The 19,682-nt window shown below is 40.1% G+C and overlaps 1 protein-coding gene across 1 annotated transcript in view; it reads right to left on the bottom strand.

Moving 5' to 3' along the window:
* Positions 1-19,682, bottom strand: part of THSD7B (thrombospondin, type I, domain containing 7B) — a gene marked incomplete at its 5' end in the record, with an annotated part of 110,335 nt that overhangs the window by 37,850 nt on the left and 52,803 nt on the right. The window contains 3 exons of the mRNA XM_005867010.2: positions 10,946-11,063; positions 12,969-13,084; positions 14,938-15,079. Coding sequence (XP_005867072.1) covers positions 10,946-11,063; positions 12,969-13,084; positions 14,938-15,079 — 376 coding nt within the window. The remainder of the gene's footprint in view (positions 1-10,945; positions 11,064-12,968; positions 13,085-14,937; positions 15,080-19,682) is intronic.

Raw genomic sequence — 19,682 nt, 5'->3', positions numbered from 1 at the left:
TTAATAACATGTCTCTGTATAATACCTGTGGTCATTATAAAAGTGCTTCTCATTATGGAGGGAGAGACTAAATTAATTGAATATGATGTGGTATGACAGAGATGAAATAGCATATTCTTGCTAAATTTGTTACCCTTCCTTATCCCGCTTTCTTTGCTCCCCTTCCTGAGAACACCTGCTTTCCCCAATGCTCCTCAAAGAAATCACTGCAACAAGAATCCCAGTCTCATACTCTGCTTTAAACACGGTGATTAATATTCTCATCTTATACTTGATAAAATGAAGCTCATAAAATTTAAATAATATTTGCAAAATCACACAGTTAGAAAGATTGGAACAAGGTTTGTCTTATTCCAACAGCATGTGCCTTTCACAGATCTCAATCTCAGTCAGTCCAAGTCAGGTATCAAATGGGTTACCTGTATTCATAGATTCTATATTTTCCTTTAGTAAAAAGTAATTATAAGTGTTATGCTAACAGCTTTCTCTGCGGTAACTCTTCATTTGCTTTTGGGTACTTGTTAGATTAAATTCTGAAAGCAGTGGAAAGTTAGATTTTTTATAAGATGCTCAGTTAACCTCATGTAGCTCTCTATGCTAGGTAACTACTTTTTATTCTCTAAAATATCATCTGGAATTTTTATCCAAGTTTTTAAAGTGCAACATTTGTTTTAAATATATACCCCAGTGGACATGGATTTATTTATTTTCTAATGTAACCAAGTGGAGAAAAGGTATGATCCTGACCTGCAGTGTAAGACAAATCTCTGGCAAGGTTAGAGATGGGAGACGCAGCAATAGGTCTCATTCATAGCTGTAGTCCATGGGTTTCCCTGAGAGAGGGTTTTCCTGGCTTATCTGAATATTGCTTCAGGCACCCAGATACCTTTCATCCTAAAGAACACTCAGTTTAGGCAAGGTACAGATTCCATAGCTTTTCAGAATAAAATGGACTAGTCCCAGCCATGACCGTCTATTTGGGATGGTAGTCACCTGAGGAAGGAAGTACTAGTAATAGACACAGTTTTCAAGTCAAGAGAGACCATAGTATCACAGGACTAGGGTAGTTCTTTCTAGGGCAGAAGATTGGGTTCTTTTGGTTTTGCTTGTAAATAAAGAACTCCAGACTTCTCAGTGAGGAGCAAACTTATGTGTTCTGACCTCTCACCCCAGTAGCACATGTGAGTCCCATTAAAAGCTATTAAAGCTTGACGAACCACTGTCAATACATATATACAGCAGAGATACTCCAAATGAGGTGCTCCCCTTGGGATGAAAAGGGAGAAGGTCAGAGAGTGATTTTGACAGTCCTGGATCCACTCTGTCTATCATAGTCACACATTCCCTCTCTAGAGGACTGGCTCCCTGCCTGTATCCCAATTAGATGGAGTAGATAATATGCAACATTATTGATTATGAAAGAAGTAGTCAGAGAGACTTCTTTTTTATGTTTTTTGTTTGTTTTGGGGGGTTTGGGGAGGTTTTTTTGTTTTTGTTAATCCTCACCTGAGAATACTTTTCCCCAATGACTTTTAGAGAGTGGAAGGGAGGGAGGGAGAGAGAAACATTAATGTGATGTGAGAGAGACACACCGATTGGTTGCTTCCCACATACACTCCAACCCAGGCTGGGGAACGAACCTGTAACCCAAGTACGTGCCCTTGACCTACCATTTGGTGTGTGGGCTGATGCTCTACCACTGAGCCACACCGGCCATACCCTTCCTGTTGCAATCTGAGATCCATTTCCTCTTATTTTTAAATATACCTATAAATCATGAGAATTTTTGTAAAGTGATATAGCACCCAGCCCAGGTCCATGCACATAACAGCAAGCCTCCTGTTCACTTCAAGCTGCCTGGCTGCCAGCCGCCATCTTGGTTGGCAGTTAATTTGCATATCACCCTGATTAGCCAATGGGAAGGGTAGCGGAGGTACGGTTAATTACCATGTTTCTCTATTATTAGATAGGATTGCTTCAGGCACCCAGATACCTTTCATCCTAAAGAACACTCAGTTTAGGCAAGGTACAGATTCCATAGCTTTTCAGAATAAAATGGACTAGTCCCAGCCATGACCGTCTATTTGGGATGGTAGTCACCTGAGGAAGGAAGTACTAGTAATAGACACAGTTTTCAAGTCAAGAGAGACCATGGTATCACAGGACTAGGGTAGTTCTTTCTAGGGCAGAAGATCAGGTTCTTTTGGTTTTGCTTGTAAATAAAGAACTCCAGACTTCTCAGTGAGGAGCAAACTTATGTGTTCTGATCTCTCACCCCAGTAACACATGTGAGTCCTATTAAAAGCTATTAAAGCTATTAAAGCTTGAGGAACCACTGTCAATACATATATGCAGCAGAGATACTCCAAATGACGTGCTCCCCTTGGGATGAAAAGTGAGAAGGTCAGAGAGAGTGATTTTGACAGTCCTGGACCCATTCTGTCTATCGTAGTCACACATTCCCTCTCTAGAGGACTGGCTCCCTGCCTGTATCCCAATTAGATGGAGTAGATAATATGCAACATTATTGATTATGAAAGAAGTAGTCAGAGAGACTTCTTTTTTATGTTTTTTGTTTGTTTTGGGGGGTTTGGGGAGGTTTTTTTGTTTTTGTTAATCCTCACCTGAGAATACTTTTCCCCAATGACTTTTAGAGAGTGGAAGGGAGGGAGGGAGAGAGAAACATTAATGTGATGTGAGAGAGACACACCGATTGGTTGCTTCCCACATACACTCCAACCCAGGCTGGAGAACGAACCTGCAACCCAGGTTCGTGCCCTTGACCTACCATTTGGTGTGTGGGCTGACGCTCTACCACTGAGCCATACCGGCCATACCCTTCGTGTTGCAATCTGAGATCCATTTCCTCTTATTTTTAAATATACCTATAAATCATGAGAATTTTTGTAAAGTGATATAGCACCCAGCCCAGGTCCATGCACATAACAGGAACACTTACCTTTACAGAGTGTCAGTTGCAAAGGGGCATATAGAACAAAAGGGATTTGGAAACACCTGAACTTGGTTCAAGTCTTATCTCTGCTACTAAAAAGCCACATAACCTTAACCAGGTTGCTTAATTGCTTATCCCCTCACCTGTAAAATTATGCCTATACTTCATAGTACTCCTGTAAAAATTTACTAAAACACCCCTGGCACCAATCATTGTGCCTTTGTACAAATGACATTGCAAAGTACTTATTGTAATATTTTATCATTTTGCAAATTTTTTTAAAAAGTAGTGCAAATGAGTTCTGCAGAGACCAGCTCCAAGTCCAAGGACTTGCTATGGAAATACCAGCTCTAACTCATCCTGGTTTCTTTCTTCCATTCTACCATTTAGCTTCCTGTTCTCTTGTCATAGGAACTAGTTAATTGATACAGGAAGTAAGTTTGAACTGTTACAGTGATTGGACTGTGTCTGATCAAGAACACCACACTGCTTGCCTTTGAAATCTAAAAAAGAAAAGCTGGAAATTTAAAAGTTGTGGGGCTTGTAATTAATATTAGATTATTTTTTTATTATGGGCTACAGTTGATAGAAAAATGGTATGCCGTTTTGGAATCACAAGAGGCAGGCTAGCTGACATAGTATAGGAACATATTATAAACTCACATACATTGAATTAAAAATATGAAATAAGAAAAAAATCATAGTCTGGGATTCAGACCTTTCTTAGAATGTTATGAAGTAATCATCATGAGTAATTCATGAGATGCTAAATTTAGGGAGTTCTCCATTCCACTGAAGTGATGCAAATTCAACAGACAAAGACTATGACTAATCCAAATATTAAGCTCTTCTATTACAAGCTTTGATCTTTGAAATCTATCTAAAAAGATCCCTCAGTGGAAGCTTAGCATCAGTCTCTCTCTCTCTAATGTAAATTAAATTGGATTCAAACTGTTCTGACCTTGAAATCTTTAACACAATTAGAAAGTATACATGCCCAGCGTCAAGTGTACATTAAAGAGACACTCCAGACGCTGGGAGAGGAAGAAAGAGCTCATTTAAAAACTGCCCCTCAGGCCCATGTCGTCCTGTGGATGTGAAGGTGAGGTGTGGCTCCTGGGGCAGCATGTCCGGAGATCCAGCTCACCTCACCAGCTTTTGCCTGACAACCCAGTGAATTCATGAACAGAGACAACTAGGTGAGATTTTGCCTTTGATAAAGAAGTCAGCCAAGAGCCGCAGGTGCTGAAGGCAGACTCCCGCGCCACTTGCTAGCCCTCTTTAACGTGACTCCATCATCTCCACCCCCCCTTGTGGTCTCTGCCCCATTGCCAGGACCAGGGGGAACAAAGCAAGCGGCTGCTACAAAAAGGCAGCTGCTGGCAGACTGTCATAGACAGACAAGCCGCAGGTGGTGCCCAACCTTTTCAGCTCCACATTTCGGTCTCTTTTAAGAAATGAGTTCATCTGTGCCACCCAATTCTGCTTGTGATTATCGCTTGTTTTAGGCTGTGCTGCGTGAGGATGAGGGAAACGTTACTGTCTGCCCGGGTAGCGAGAGGAGTGGGGCTGGAAGGCCGGAGCTGGAAGATTGGGATGGGGGAGCTGGGGAACTGGTGAGGGATAATAAAGGATGTCCCAAAATTCACACAAGAAGTAATTTTGATATAAAACACAGGTTTGTAATTAAAAATTGTAAATTTTTTATTGATTCATAAAGTATACAGTATAGGGTTATGTATGGAAAAGCACATCGGGTAAATGGCCTCCACAGCTTTGCTGGCACATACGCAAAGGGTAAATGGCCTCCACGGCTTTGCTGGCACATATGCAAAGCCGTGGTCTTCATTGGTCTTCATTGTCCCTGCTCCTGGGCCATAATTGGTACTTGGTAATGCTTATCAAATTGAAGAGATTGAAATCAAAGGGCAACAGATATTAGAATCTGATTCAATAAGCCAAGTAAAATTAGGCTTTTATTTTTTGTTGTTGTTGTTAATGCTCACGCAAAATTCAAATCTTGCGTGAATTTTGGGACACCCTTTATAATATTCCACAAGGCTGTCTCAGCAGAGTCCTGAGGGGAGATGCTTAAACTCTCAAAGGCCATGTGTCCTATTTTTTTGGTACTGCTCTATTCTTTGTAATAGTGAGGGTGGGCACACATATAACCAAACATACTCATTTTTATATTTTTCTCTGTGGGTCCTAACATAGAGCCTTGAATGCAACAGATAATACAATGTGCTTATGCGGTTGAACCCGAGCAGCTAGTAAAGAAAACAACGGTTAGAAGAGCTAATGACCTTGTCATTCAGTTCTGACTGAACATCACGTCCTCAGCAGCCTTTCTTCCCCCTTCCCTCACTTCCCCGACATGCTTGTCATTCTCCACCACGTGACCTGTTTTTATCATAGCACTCATCAGCATCTGATATTTTTGTGTTTATTTACTTGTTGATTTGCTACCTCTCTGTCCTCTTATCACCATCTAATTTTCCACTAGAATATTAAGTTTATGAAGTAGTGGATTTTAGCTCCATACATAGTGTAGCCTAAGTTCAGGGCACTCGGAAAGCATTCAATGAGTCTTTGTGACATACATGAATACATTTCTACAGTCCTGTCTTCAACAATACAGGGTCATTCTGTAATTTATTTCCCACACTGCCACTCTTGACAGTGAAAGAGGTTACCATTAGGTGCCTGAATAATGAATCTTTGTTGAATAAATAAAGTGGAAGAAACCACAGAATACATACATATTTAAAGCAGAGCATTGGAGGGTTTGTCAGATTTCAGGATTAAGGAACATTTTTAAAAAGGCATTATTATACCTGACGATTTAGGAGATCAAGACATCTAAGGGTTCAAGAAAAGATTCCCAAGAAGTTATCCTACTAGAGCAGCAACTGTCAACCTTTTTCATCTCATGGTACATAGAAAATGATTACTAAAATTGTGCAGCACACCAAAAAATATATTTTTTGCCGAGCAGAGAAAAAGTAGGTATACTTTTGATGCATTCACGCCAGTTGGCTAATGTTCTTGTTGGCTGTTGTCATTTTTTTATTAGGCAATCAAAGGGAAAAGAGGTCAGTGCCCCTAAGTAGTCAGCTATTGCATGTTTTAAAAATTCTTGCAACACACCAGTTGAAAATTGCTGTGCTAGAGCATCTGAAATTGGCTAGAGATGATTTGTAACTCGTGCCTTATCTATGCACCAATGGATGCTATTTAGACGATTTCTAAGCGTTTTACACACTAGATTTCTCAAGTAGTTAACATTCCTTCTCTGGTTCCACTGTGCATTCATTTACATAATGACTTTTCCTATGAAGTCTTTGATTGTTTATTTTTGTTTATTATTCTAAGGATTATAAAAGGTGAAGTTACATTCAAATTCTAATTGGGGAGGATTTTCAGATTTGGAATGGGTTGTTTCTTTGTTTGTTTGTTTTTCTTTCTAGTAGACAAGCAGGGTCTGATGAGTCCACATCACTAATAGAAAACTGTTTGAAAAATTAAAAGTGATATTTTAATGTTACACTTACAATTTGGGGTCTTATTTTTAAAGGTGGTTTGTTAGCATAACATGACAATCTGTCATGTTTCACTGACTTAGCACAGTGGCAGGATGAAGACTTTCAGGAAAATCATAACCAACATTTTCTGTCTCCTTGCACTGAACATATTCTTAGGTGATGATACCTAAATTTTATTTATCTATCTATTTATTTATTTATTTTAATATATTTTTATTGATTTTTTACAGAGAGGAAGGGAGAGGTACAGAGAGTCAGAAACATCAATGAGAGAGAAACGATCAGCCGATCAGCCGCCTCCTGCACACCCCCGACTGGGGATGTACCTGCAACCAAGGCACATGCCCCTGACCGGAATCGAACCCGGGACCCCTCAGTCCGCAGGCCAACGCTCCATCCACTGAGCAAAACCAGTCAGGGCTAAATTTTCTGAATTTAGTTAGGTGAGAGGGAATAGGCAGGGGCTGGATGCCTCTGGGTATGGGACCCAGTCTGCAAGCTCTTCCCATTTAAGCTTCCCCTGATAGTCCAGAACCACCTGTGCAATGACAGATATTAAGAGAATATTCTCCAATGTGCTAGGTACTGTGGTTCATGGGAACTGGGGCTATTTACCCATGAAGAACCCAAGCAGTGTGTTTTTCCCCTTAGACAGACAATCATTAAAATTAAGTTAATCCCCTGGCCGGGTGGCTCAGCTGGTTGGAGCATCATTCATGCACCAAAAGTGTCGAGGGTTTGATTTCCAGTCAAGGCACATACCGGGTTTGAGGGTTTGATCCCTGATCAGAGCAGGTATGAGAGGCAACCGTTCAATGTTTCTCTTCACATCGATGTTTTCTCTCTCTCTCTCTCTCTCTCTGCCTCTCTTTCTATGATGTCTCTATCTCTCTGTCTCTCTAACATGTCTTTCTTTCTCTCTGCCTTTCTAAGATCAATACACATATCCTTGATTGAGAATAAAAAAAGTAATTCATGCATGATAGAAAGTAGTAAGAGGCAGTGATGGGGGTGATGATGAAATGCTTCTCACAAGGAAAGGTGCTGAGGTACAGGGCAGTACCCACTCAAGGATGCAACTGAACTAGGCCACACTGGAGCACAGAGAGCCGACTGGACAGTGAAGGGTGATGGGGACAGAGAGGCAGGCATGGTTAGCTCCTGCAAATCCTTGTGGACCATGCTGACAATACAGGACTTCATCCTTTCTCTCCTGTTTCATTCTACCCTTTACCACTGTAAGAGTCACACATCCCAGCAGAGGCCCACACAGACAAGGCTGCAGTGTTGATGGCTGTGGGATAACCTGGGTGGGTCACCATTGGACAAAAGAGGAACCAGTCATTCTGAAGAAAAACATCACCAACGTGAACAATGCCCCTCATGTGTATAAGTCTTTAGTGAACTCATCAATATACAATATCACTGATTTATTTCTTTATTTACTGTCTATTTTTCCTCAACTAGCTTGCAAGCTCCATGCGAATAGGGAAAGTATCTTTTATTCCTCTACTGCTGCAACCTCAACTCCTCCAACTGTAACTGGCACATAGGTGTGTGCTTGTGGAAAGAGAACTGATGACTCTGAAGTCAAGAGGAAAACAAGGGTTCAGACTTGCATTTTTAAAAGTTCACTCAGGCTATGACTACAGCATATGGATTTCCAGTGAGGTATAAGGATGAGCTATGAGAGTGGGAGATGAGAGTGACTGAGCCTATGGAATAATCTTTAAAAGATTCTAGGGAGTTTCTGACAGCTCTTTCTACTGCTGGTGGGTAGGAAGATGGAGCTGGAAATAACATATTCCAGGTACCTTCATACATCACATCATTTAGTTCTCAAATCAAAAAAAGTGCCTCCTAGTATAATATGTGCATGAATTCCATTTTATAGATGTAGAAGCTGAGATTCAGTGTGAGAACGATGCCAGGGTCTCTGGATAGTCAAGGCCAATGGGAGCACAGAGGCCTTGTTGTCAAATACACCGGAATGGCCAAGGCCGCGCTGAGCATGAGCCTAATTGGGGTGCCCAAGGCCAAGATACCGTACACAGCTGCAAGGCTGCAGCAACCTCACAGTACGCTGTGCCCTTCTGTAACCCAAATGGTTGATGTCACTGTTGGCTACTAGCCTTTGTCTCTGTAGTAATAAACAGGCTCCTGACCAGCCAGTGAGAGAGAACAGCTGGGCAGAGCAGAGGCTAGAGAGCTCAGAGAATCAGAAGCGAGAGGCACAGAGAATGTAGCACCTATGTGTGCAGGAGACACTAGAGAGCTCAGACGGAGTTGAGAGCTGGTATTGTGAGGCTAAGAGCTCATAGAGAGCCAGTGTGCTGAGCCAGAGAGCTTAGGTACCACTAAGATGTGAGGTGGTGAGTCTAGGAGGCAGTGTGCGGCTGCTCAGATAAGAGCTGTGGGTAGAGACTAATGCTGCATTGTGGGAAAGATGTACATTTTAACCAGCCGGTGTCAGGCTGCCTGCCTGTATGGACTTTGCTGTGAAGGATTGTCTTGTCTGATGGCTATGTGGCCATTGGCTCCTGCAATAAAGACTCAGTCTTACTAATACTAGTATATACCCGCAACCTCTCATGGCTTCTCTAAGACCTGGAGTCCTAGGAGGCCCAGCCCAAGGCAGAGGGGCTCGGACCCGACACCTGTAACAATGAGCAGAGGATAAAGGAGGAGCTTGGACTAAGTGGGAAGGGTTTGAGAAGGAACCGGCCCTGGCATAGTCAGGAGCAATTAAGAAGAATATCTGGACTCAGAGCAACTCAGACCAGCAGAGCCGTGCAGAGCGTCAGAGCGTGCCCCTGCTGTCTGACACTCGGAAAACTTTATTGGCTTCAACAGCTGCACGACGAGCCCGAATCTACACAACTTTAAAGTGGATGCCCATGCAAATTACGCCATGCTGCTGATCAGAAAATTTGAGCAACTCTAGATCAATCACTGAAATGTTGGTCCCAAACTTGCCATTTAGTTTTCAGAGGTTCTTTGCAGGCTCTAAATTGTGTAGGAAATGGCACATCCTGTTTGGATATTGTGATTCCTATATTTCATTTTGAGTCATGCTCTTTGCAGAAATAGTTTTCAATTTCCTTAGCCACCTTTTCCTCATAATATTCTGCTACTGTTTTTAGCTCTGCCCTTTCCAGGGTCTTCAGCGGAGTCCACAGATGGGCCCCTTTTCCTTGCTGCACCCTGCCTCAGTTTTTCAGATAGCCCCACGCAAGGCCCCCAGCACACGCCTCATGAGCAGCTAGAAAGGAGCCCATTTCTAGTGCCAGTGATGCAGTCACAGGACTTTTAGACAACTGCTTCCAAATACCGTGGCACCCCCTCCTCCACCCCAATTTCATGATGCCTCCAGCTTGCAGTTCATTTTGCCTCCTTCTCCTCTGATTAGTGCCTATTCCAAATTTCTGACATTTACTCATGATAAACTCTAACTCTCTTTCAGGACTAGAGAGCTATCCCAAACCACATTTGTGTTCATTCCTGTTACACTCTTTTTTAAAAAAAAATATGTTTTTTATTGATTTTAGAGAGAAAGGAAGGGAGAGGTAGAAGCATCCATTGGCTGCCTACTGGGCATCGAACCCACAACCCAGGCACACGTCCTGACCGGGAATCGAACTGGCGATCTCTCAGTGCATGGAATGGCACTCAACCAACTGAGCAACACCAGTCAGGGCCCTGTTACACTCCTGTTACACTCCTTGCGTGGGCACATGTTGTGGTCCCCACTGTACCCTGGTGGCTGGACTGCTGTGCTGTCTATGTTTCTGAGTATTGATTGCCTTCTGCATTCCTTGCCATTATGGAAACTTTATTTCCTGCCTTACCACCTTGTATAGAGCTGGGGCATGGGGCTAAATTTTGTCTAGTAGAATATAAATGGGAAAGATGTATGGTCCTTCTAACCTCTTCCATAAAAACCTCCACAGAATCAGCTGGGTATAACCCTCCTGAGAAACTTGGTTATTTTAAAGTGATATATTAAAATATCACTTCTTCGATCTGTATTATTAATTGACTTTGTAAAGCAAAAGCTACTCTACCCTTTTCATGAGTGAAAAATTAGTCTAGTCTATGATGTTAAGCCACTTTGATTTGGGCGTTTACCTGACACAGGAGCCAGCTTTACTTATACAAAACATACTCCTTCCAAAAACAGAGGCCAACATTTTTATAATTGGTTGAGCTTCCGACCTTTTGGATAAACACTCTCCCACAAGGCCAGCAGCTCCTCTGGTGTGGGCCACTGTTCGCAGGCAGTTCTTCAATCTCTGCCTGATCGTAAGGAACTGAGAGGAGGCCAGCTTCTCTCTACTCCCCGTGTCAGCCTCATGTTGTCTCCAATTGGCCAGCATGCCTTATGCCCGTTTGTCAGGCCACAGCATACTGAATTGTTCAGTGTGAACATACACAGGGGACCACATACCTCCATGGCCACAAGTCTGTGAGCACTCGGTCCAAGCTGTCCACTCCGAGAGCTGACAGTTGACCACACATTCCACCAGGCAGTGAATGCTCATTCTCTGTGGCTTCGCCAAGTTACGCTGCAGATGGAAATGAAATGGGATTTCAGTGTATAATTCAAATCAACATCAAATCAAAACATTATCCTTCTATGGGAAAGACTGCCTTTTATTCTTTGATAATAATCTGTTACATTTTTTGGGGGGTACCCTTTCTTATTTAAATTGATGGCAATTGGAAAAAACGGCTGTCCTGCTCAGCCAGCCGGAGACCAAGAGGATGCTCAGTGTTAAATGCAAGCACCCTGCACTTCTGGGTGAGCCAAAATGAACAGCTAGCTGGGATAAAACATAAATAAAAAACAATAAAGCCCAAATCAATAACCCATCTAAAGTTTATTACAAAAACCAATTATGCTAAAAAACATAATCATGGGCTTAATCATGAGGAAAGTTGGTGATAGAATTCGCTTTCCTTTCATCCACTCTGAAACCCATATCTAGGCAAAATCTACAAATTGTCTAATGATCAAGGTATAAGAGGTCTTAGTGAAAGAAGAAATCATCTAAGAAACACAGAATAATAAAACGTTCTGCTTTAGGAATCACATATCATGTGCACATTGAGGAAAACTGACTTTCAATACATGTTAGGTGTTAGCATTGTCCATACCAAGCTGAAATTAATGATGACTTGGCAAGTGGGCAACATGGCAGTTACCACAGGAAATGTATGATCCATACACGATGTATGGATATTCTAGTTAGGTTAATAATTTGGGGCTTCTTTAAACTAATATTTTAAAAAAATATTTGTTGGGCATATGGTATTGGAAAGCAGAGAAACTGATTTTTCTGTTAATGAAAACTTTATATCTTTCTTTGTTATACATATTGAATGTAAAATAAAAGATTTATTATACATATTGAATGTAAGATTTTTCACTTATTTGGAGTTGTTATACATTGTGAATTTATTTTTCTTGAAGCCTAAAACTTCTTGAGAAGCAGATGAGATGAAATAAAGTGTTAAATAAATCACTGACTTCTGGTAGACAGAACTCTGCCATCTGTTAGCCAGTTTCAGAATTTCACCAAATGGGACATCTGATTTCAGATGGTCTGGTCTCAGAGTTGGTGTTGGTCTATAGCTATGTGTTTGGTTAAAGAGTGTGTGGTCATGACAATATTTAACATGTTAAATCAGGTTAGAGGAGGAAGGTTTTGTTTTGATGTTAATTTTTACTTGTGTACCCCCCTTTTGTTAGGAGACCTGGGACAACAATTATTTTGCCAGTTTAAGAAAAGTTTCTGTGGTGATCTGAATTAACTGGCCCCATATTTTCCATTTATTTGAAAGATTGTTTTAGTGATTCCTATAATGTGAAAGCATATTGTCATATTTATTTCTATTATATTTCCCCTTTAGTGCTTTTCACTTGTACATTGGGAAGCAATGCTGACTTCTTTGGAACAGCTTTTATACAAACTTTATATAGTTTATCACAGGTAGAAAAGGGAAAAAATTCTGAACCTGCTCATTTGAAATTTGGTAGGGAGACATTTTAACTTAGCTTGAGAAGGAGAATACAACTGAATTAATTATATAACAATCAGATACTAAGAAAGCAGAGTATTCTAATAGCAAATGTCAGTGTTCATCATATATGGAATGGACAGTGTTTATCACATATGCAGATGAATCACCTGCCCAGTACAGAGTCATACCTAAATATTAGAGTCACCTGATGTCAATAGTTTGTTGGTCAGCAAGTACATCTAAATAAGTTCCTGAAAATCATAAGAAATATTTTTTAATGAACTCACATCCCCAGTGCCAATGACCTTTCCCAGTCATTGTGATGAAGTTGAAACTAGTGGGATATCACTCTACTATACTATTACCAACAATGACCTTTCCCAGTCATTGTGATGAAGTTGAAACTATATTCTATTACCAATTGAAAACAAATATAAACAAATTACCTGCTCACATTGGTCCATGCTGACTGGCTTGCCGTCACTGCGCACACAGCTCAGAAGGCGGGTCCTGACACCTTGCCCACAGGTCGCATTTTCACTCAGCTGGCACGTGCTCCACTCTACGGCATAGAATCACCACAGTGAGTTTCAAAATTCTGGGCATGTGAGCAAAATACAATAAACCTAAGGTTATCTGTACTGGTGGAAGACAGTGTGTATGTAACTCTAAAACCACTACAGCTGGGTTTAAAGACATCATGCAATTATTTCATAGAAAAACAATCAAATTAATATGAGTGAATTAACTTCCTACATGTTCTTTAAGGTAAAAAGCCAAATGTTTGTTAGAAACCATCTCACAGTTGGCTGGGAGGGAAAGGAAAGACACTAACCAGGATGAGAAAGGAAAACAAGTTTGGAATCCTCTATTTGCTGGGGATAGTTGAGAGAGAAAATAACCCAGAAATGAAGCTAGTCTTTGATGTGAACTTGAAAATGTTTTCAAGGAATAAATATAATTAGCTAAACAATTTGGTACAGTGAAGCCAAAAAAGGCGCTGTAGAAAAGAAAGAGTTCAACCTATTTAGAACTATATAGCCTGTTCTCAAAACTCTAATTTTTAAAAATTATTCTCATCAAAGAAGGTTTTATAGATTTGGCTCATTGCATTACAAAGTAGACAACTTTGAGTTAGTATAAATTCTCTTGCTTCTTAAAAATTTTTTATTGTTGGTGTGGGTACAAAGGAAGATCCTTGATCATATGCAATGAGACCCTTTTTAAGGAGATTTTCCATAATTGTTAGATGATCTAAGTTTAACAGGAATAGCAAACTTTGTATGATGAAATCAGTGTTTTAAAAGACACGCTCTTCCAGTAAAGCAAATTTAGTTGTATTTCTGAAAAAATTTCTATGAAAACCAAGGTTCTGACACACCTTTAGCTAAAGAAAAAGAGGAGCCCTAACCAGTTTGGCTCAGTGGATAGAGCATTGGCCTGCGGACTGAAAGGTCTCAGGTTCGATTCTGGTCAAGGGCATGTACCTTGGTTGCGGGCACATCACCAGTAGGAGGTGTGCAGGAGGCAGCTGATCCATGTTTCTCTCTCATCGATGCTTCTAACTCTCTATCACTCTCCCTTCCTCTCTATAAAAATGCAATAAAATATATTTTAAAAAAAAGAAAAAGAGGAAAACATGAGATCATCTTCACCTATAAACACAATCATACAGCCCCACAGAATTTACCACAAAGTTTTCTACATGAGAAATCTCAGCAGCGCCACTGGGATGTTAGTGGGGAATTTGTTCCAGAAACCAGTACTGCTCTGCCCCTGCAGGCAGGGGGCAGTTTGGATATCAGTATTGAGTTCAATACTGAGACTTAACATGGTTCCACATTTTGTGGCATTTTGTATATCTGTTACTGCAGGAAATGGTGAGTAGCAGATCAATGTAACTAAACAGTCTTTGGTATTAGACACTGTGGTGTCCAGGAAAAAGCTAAGCATTTGGCAATGAGGCTGTTATGATTCCCACTGCCTCTCAAACATCCCTGTCCGGCAGGCCTACCATTCATCCTTACTGAGACCCATAGAACAAGTGCATCACAAGCTTGAAGTTCTTGAAGTAATAGAGACCATTAAAGAGCTACATTCTGTGACAGAATAATTATATTCTTTCCTAAATGATAAAATATCCCATGATATTTTTTATTGTTTCAGTTTAGCATGGCTTAATTCAACTTGATTCTGAAATTTTGTCAATCTTTGTAAGCATCTTTGAATTCAGAGATTCTAGGTGGTGTTGCTGAATCTACGTGGCGAGAGTGGGCATGTGAAGGGGCACTGGAAATGTCAAATCCTCAGCCTGCTGTGCAATGGATTCACACATGCTACTGACAGTCCTAACCGGGAGAACAAAAACCTATGCAAACGTACCCCGTTAGTCAGTGCTACGGGAAAAGGGCATACCTGTCAGGTTGTACTGGAACTGGAAGCAGTTTTCATTCAGGAGACAAGGCCGCACCTGGGAGTCTTCAGCGCATGTCCTGGAGCTCAGCGAGGGTCTCAGCAGATGGCGGGTTCTTCTCTGCATTGTGTGGGGATCACATGACTATGAAAATCAAAGAGCAGGCAGAGTTAGGAAAGACCCAGAGTTCGTTGATAAATCATGATTATCTGTATACATGTCGGCATATGTACAATAACTACAGGGAAGAGACTATTGAAAATATTAAACATAATATTTAGAACATAAAATCATTCTGTGATTCAATGAAGATAGTTTTTGGTTTTGTCACTTGACCACTCTTTCTTTTTTTGTTGTTGTTGTGGCAAAGCACATAGAGACCATTTTCATCAATTAAATGTACTCTCGAATAGGCTGCCCCTTAGCAAGAGATTAATTCATTTTGAATGTTTAAATTAATGTAAAAAGGAAGACTGTCCTTTTGCCCTCAGATAGTCTAACCCAATAGAAATAACCATACAGAACATTTTAATGAGAAAATCATTTTTAAAACCCTGGAACAAACAGATACACAGAGAATTATGAAACCAGTATTGCCAATAAACCAGAACTTTCCTATTTGGGAGGCTCTCTGAGCCACCGAAGACAAGCCACTGCATGTTGTGGCCTTTTCAACAAAATAAATGTATACATGTGAACCTCAGATCTCCTGCAAATATCACTTTTCCTGTGGGCCCACATGTTCTCTCATATAATGCCCTTGATCCTAGTAAACCTACCAACCACATCTTCAAGCTCCTTCTATTGGAGTAATCTCTTTTCAGCCGTCCTACATCCTCTTCTTCCCCTTCCTCAGAACACTGATCAGGTCTTCATCAGTGACTCAGTGACGGTCATTCTTTTACTAAAGATAAATTCTTCTCTTCTTTCCTAAGTAACATTCCACCCATGCTCAGGAATTGTTCTATATATGCTTCTAAACAAAGATACATACACATACACTTATATGTTACACCTGCCCTTATATATTATTATTCTTTGTTACCCTGACTTCTCCCTTTTTTATAAACTCATTGAGGGCATGATTTCTACTTGTCATGTCACTTCCTGAAATCTTGGTATATATTTTATACAGTGGTTGTTCAATGAAAACCATTAAATATGGTCAAATCAACACAATTCCAGACGCAGAAATCTCAAGAGGCACAGACATACTTAAACCCTGGGAGAAATAAAAATCTCTGAATTAAGGTAACCGGACCATCATTTTAGTATTTGGGATATTTTGTTTATTTTTATTCCTTTTACCTTTTCAGATATGATAGATAGCAAGAGCACAACCTGTAAACTGAATCTTCGCTGCTATTAATCAAAATGATAATGTTGGATTGCACTGAACTATGCAGGGAAATGCCACAATTTTTTTTTAAATTTCAAGTGTTTGGAGCCATTGGAAGACATTTACTATTCATTTGACTTTATAGTTGGATAACCTGTCAATACTTGTAATTTTATATTTTAATTGTATTGAATGATCAAGAAGTGCCATTAAAACTAGGTAATTATTAATTATCTATAAATGAATCCCTTGATAAATGCTTACTAATAATTTATTATTAGTTCACTAATTAATTTGTTCATATGAGAAGGAATAATAACTTAAGTAATTTGCCAATAAAATAATATGAAATTATCTTGGTAGATACTCCTGATTACTTCTTTTCTACCTTAAAATAATGTCTGAACTAAGTGAGTATGTGTAAAGACTAAGTGCCAGTTTAGTGTAAACCATCAAATAAAGCAAAAGAGAAAACAACACATGCACACATGTATGTACAAATGAAATTGTTAGGTAACCTTGAACAACTCACTTATATACTCTGTTCTCATTTCCTTATCTAAACCTAGGTAAGAAAGGGGTATCATTTTATAAGATTTAAAATTTTCCTCACAGTATTATCACACTCTAGTGTCAAAGATTGCTGGATATGATTTTAAAATATCCTCTGGAACCTAACCTGTCATTCATAGCCATGTAAAAGTTGGTAACCACTTTCTGGAAATTAACATACTGAAAACCAACACTGTAGCTAACTCTCTCACTAACACTTCTTCCATAAAAACAGGCAAAGAGGGGAGCATGAGTTACTAAGATCTATAAACACAATCTAACTTAAACTTAGGCAGTATTTTCATATTCCACCTTATAAAGATTGTCCTCGCACTGCTTAGAGGTGATAGATGGGGTAGGATTTCTCCTTATTTTTCTCTCTGTTAGCCATTTATAAATTCATACAGGTTCATATAATAATGGATTGGTCACAGGGATATGGGGATGGAGCTAAGAAAAAAAGAATAAAGGAGGCTTACATCTGGTTGATTTCTTTACTGGATCAAGACTCCCAAATATAAACCTGGATCTCCTGTTTTCTATAAACTATATACATATAAAAGCCTAAGTGACCAAATGACCAGAACAACCAGTCGCTATGACGTGCACTGACCACCAGGGGCAGACGTTCAACGCAGGAGCTGCCCCCTGGTGGTCAGTGCACTCCCACAGTGGGAGCACCACTCAGCTGACCAACCGGTCCCGGCGGCCCACCAGCCCTGCAGCAGCCACTCCCTCCCTCAGTAGTCCTCCAGGTCCAATCTGGAGAACGGACCAGGCACCAATGGACCAGCACCTCCGGCATGATCCTGACAGCACTGCTGGTCTCCTGGAACTTGGCCTAGGACACCCCGGCTGCTTCCCCTCCCTAGACACTCGGCAAGGAAGAAACAATATAAAAGCGGCTGCCAGGTAGCTCCTGACAACCAGTGCGAATATCAGTGGGACGGATCCGGATCCTGGGCCGGCAAGGGCATTCCACAGCCTGCCCCGGAGGGCTGATCACATCCGCCCCTCACCACCCCCTTCAGGACCCCACCTGTGCATGAATTTATGCACCAGGCCTCTAGTATTTATATAAAGACATTTTGTTGACTTTCTAAATAAAAAGTGAGAAAGCAGTGTGTTGATTACTAACCTAAAGTGAACTCTAAGCCACTTCCATGATAAAGATCAATGTTACGTAGCTCAAGTTCATTTGCTAGGAAAGGAAATGACCAATAAGATCAGTTATAGTACTCCTCACTTACCCACAATTGTGCTTTCTGTGGTTTCAGATACCCAATGTCTACCATGGTCCAAAAATATTAAATGGAAAATTCCAAAAATAAGCAATTCATAAGGTTTAAATTGTTCATGGTTCTTAGTAGTGTGATAAAATCTTGCACCACCTCATCTGTGATCTGAATCATCCCTTTGGTGTATCCATACTCTGTATGACCCCCACCCATTAGTCACTTCACATTTGTCAATGTTTTCAGATCAATTGTCATGGTATTGCAGCACTTGTGTTCAAGATACCATTATTTTACTTAATAAAGGCCCCAAAGAGTAATGATACTGAAAATTTGGATATGCCAAAGAATATTCCTTTAAGTAAAAAGGTGTGTGAATATTATAGGAATAAAAGATAGCATATAAAAGGTTCAGTACTATCCATGGTTTCAGGCATCCACTGGAGGTATTAGAATATATCCCCCACAAACAAAAAAACAACTACTATAGTGTCTTGTACATATAACCCTTTAAGAGATTAGTTTTTCTAACTTATTACCTTTCAAAACCAGCCCTTACCTTAGAGTTCAATCATTCCTTATGACATTATTTCTTCACACCTTTTGTTCTTTCTAGCAATAAGGCCTTTACCCATAGGTCTGACCTGAATATGTGCATTTATTTGTCAAAATTAAATCAAATATCCCTTCTATCATCCTCTACTGACTTCCTTGCTCCCCTATAAATGGAACCACCTTATGTTGTACACATTTCCACTGCACTTGTACATGTATTGATGTATGTTTGTTCCTTCCCATGGGCTATGTAAAAAAAAAAAAGCCCATGACTTAATTTTCCTGGAAATTAGAGGCTTGTTCTGTGTCTGCCATACAGTATGCAAATAATAAATATTTGTTTTGTAGAATAATTTGGTTTTCTTCAGCAATACAACTGGAATTTTTTAAGTGGCCATTAGCAGACAAATGGTCAACTCTGGACTATGATCATCTTGCCTGAATGTAAGGATTCTCTGTAGGCCTGTATCTGAGGGAATAGAATCATTTCTGTAATTCTCATACATTTTTATAAAATTTAGATGACAGCTTTTTTGTACACCAATAATGAACTCACAGAAAGAGAAACTAAAATAGCAATCCCATTTACCATTGCAAAAAACATTATAAGATACCTAGGAATAAATTTAACCACAGAGATAAAGGATCTGTACTCAGAAAATTTCAGGGCACTGAAAAAAGAGATAGAAGAAGACATGAACAAATGTAAGAACATACTATGTTCATGGATTGGTAGAATCAACATCATTAAAATGTCCATACTACTCGAAGCAATCTATAAATTCAATGCAATCCCCATTAAAATACCAATGGCATACTTCAAAGACCTAGAACAAACTCTCCAAAAATTCATCTGGAATAAAAAAAGACCCCGAATAGCTGCAGCAATCTTGGGAAAGAAGAAAAATGTTGGAGGGATCACAATACCAGATATCAACCTATACTACAAAGCCACTGTTCTCAAAACTGCCTGGTACTGGCACAAGAACAGACATATAGACCAGTGGAACAGAACAGAGAACCCAGAAATCAACCCAAGCCATTATGCTCAATTAATATTTGACAA

This window comes from Myotis brandtii, unplaced genomic scaffold (assembly GCF_000412655.1).
Source record: "Myotis brandtii unplaced genomic scaffold, ASM41265v1 scaffold243, whole genome shotgun sequence".
NCBI lineage: Eukaryota > Metazoa > Chordata > Mammalia > Chiroptera > Vespertilionidae > Myotis > Myotis brandtii.
This window is presented reverse-complemented; position numbering and strand designations above follow the sequence as displayed.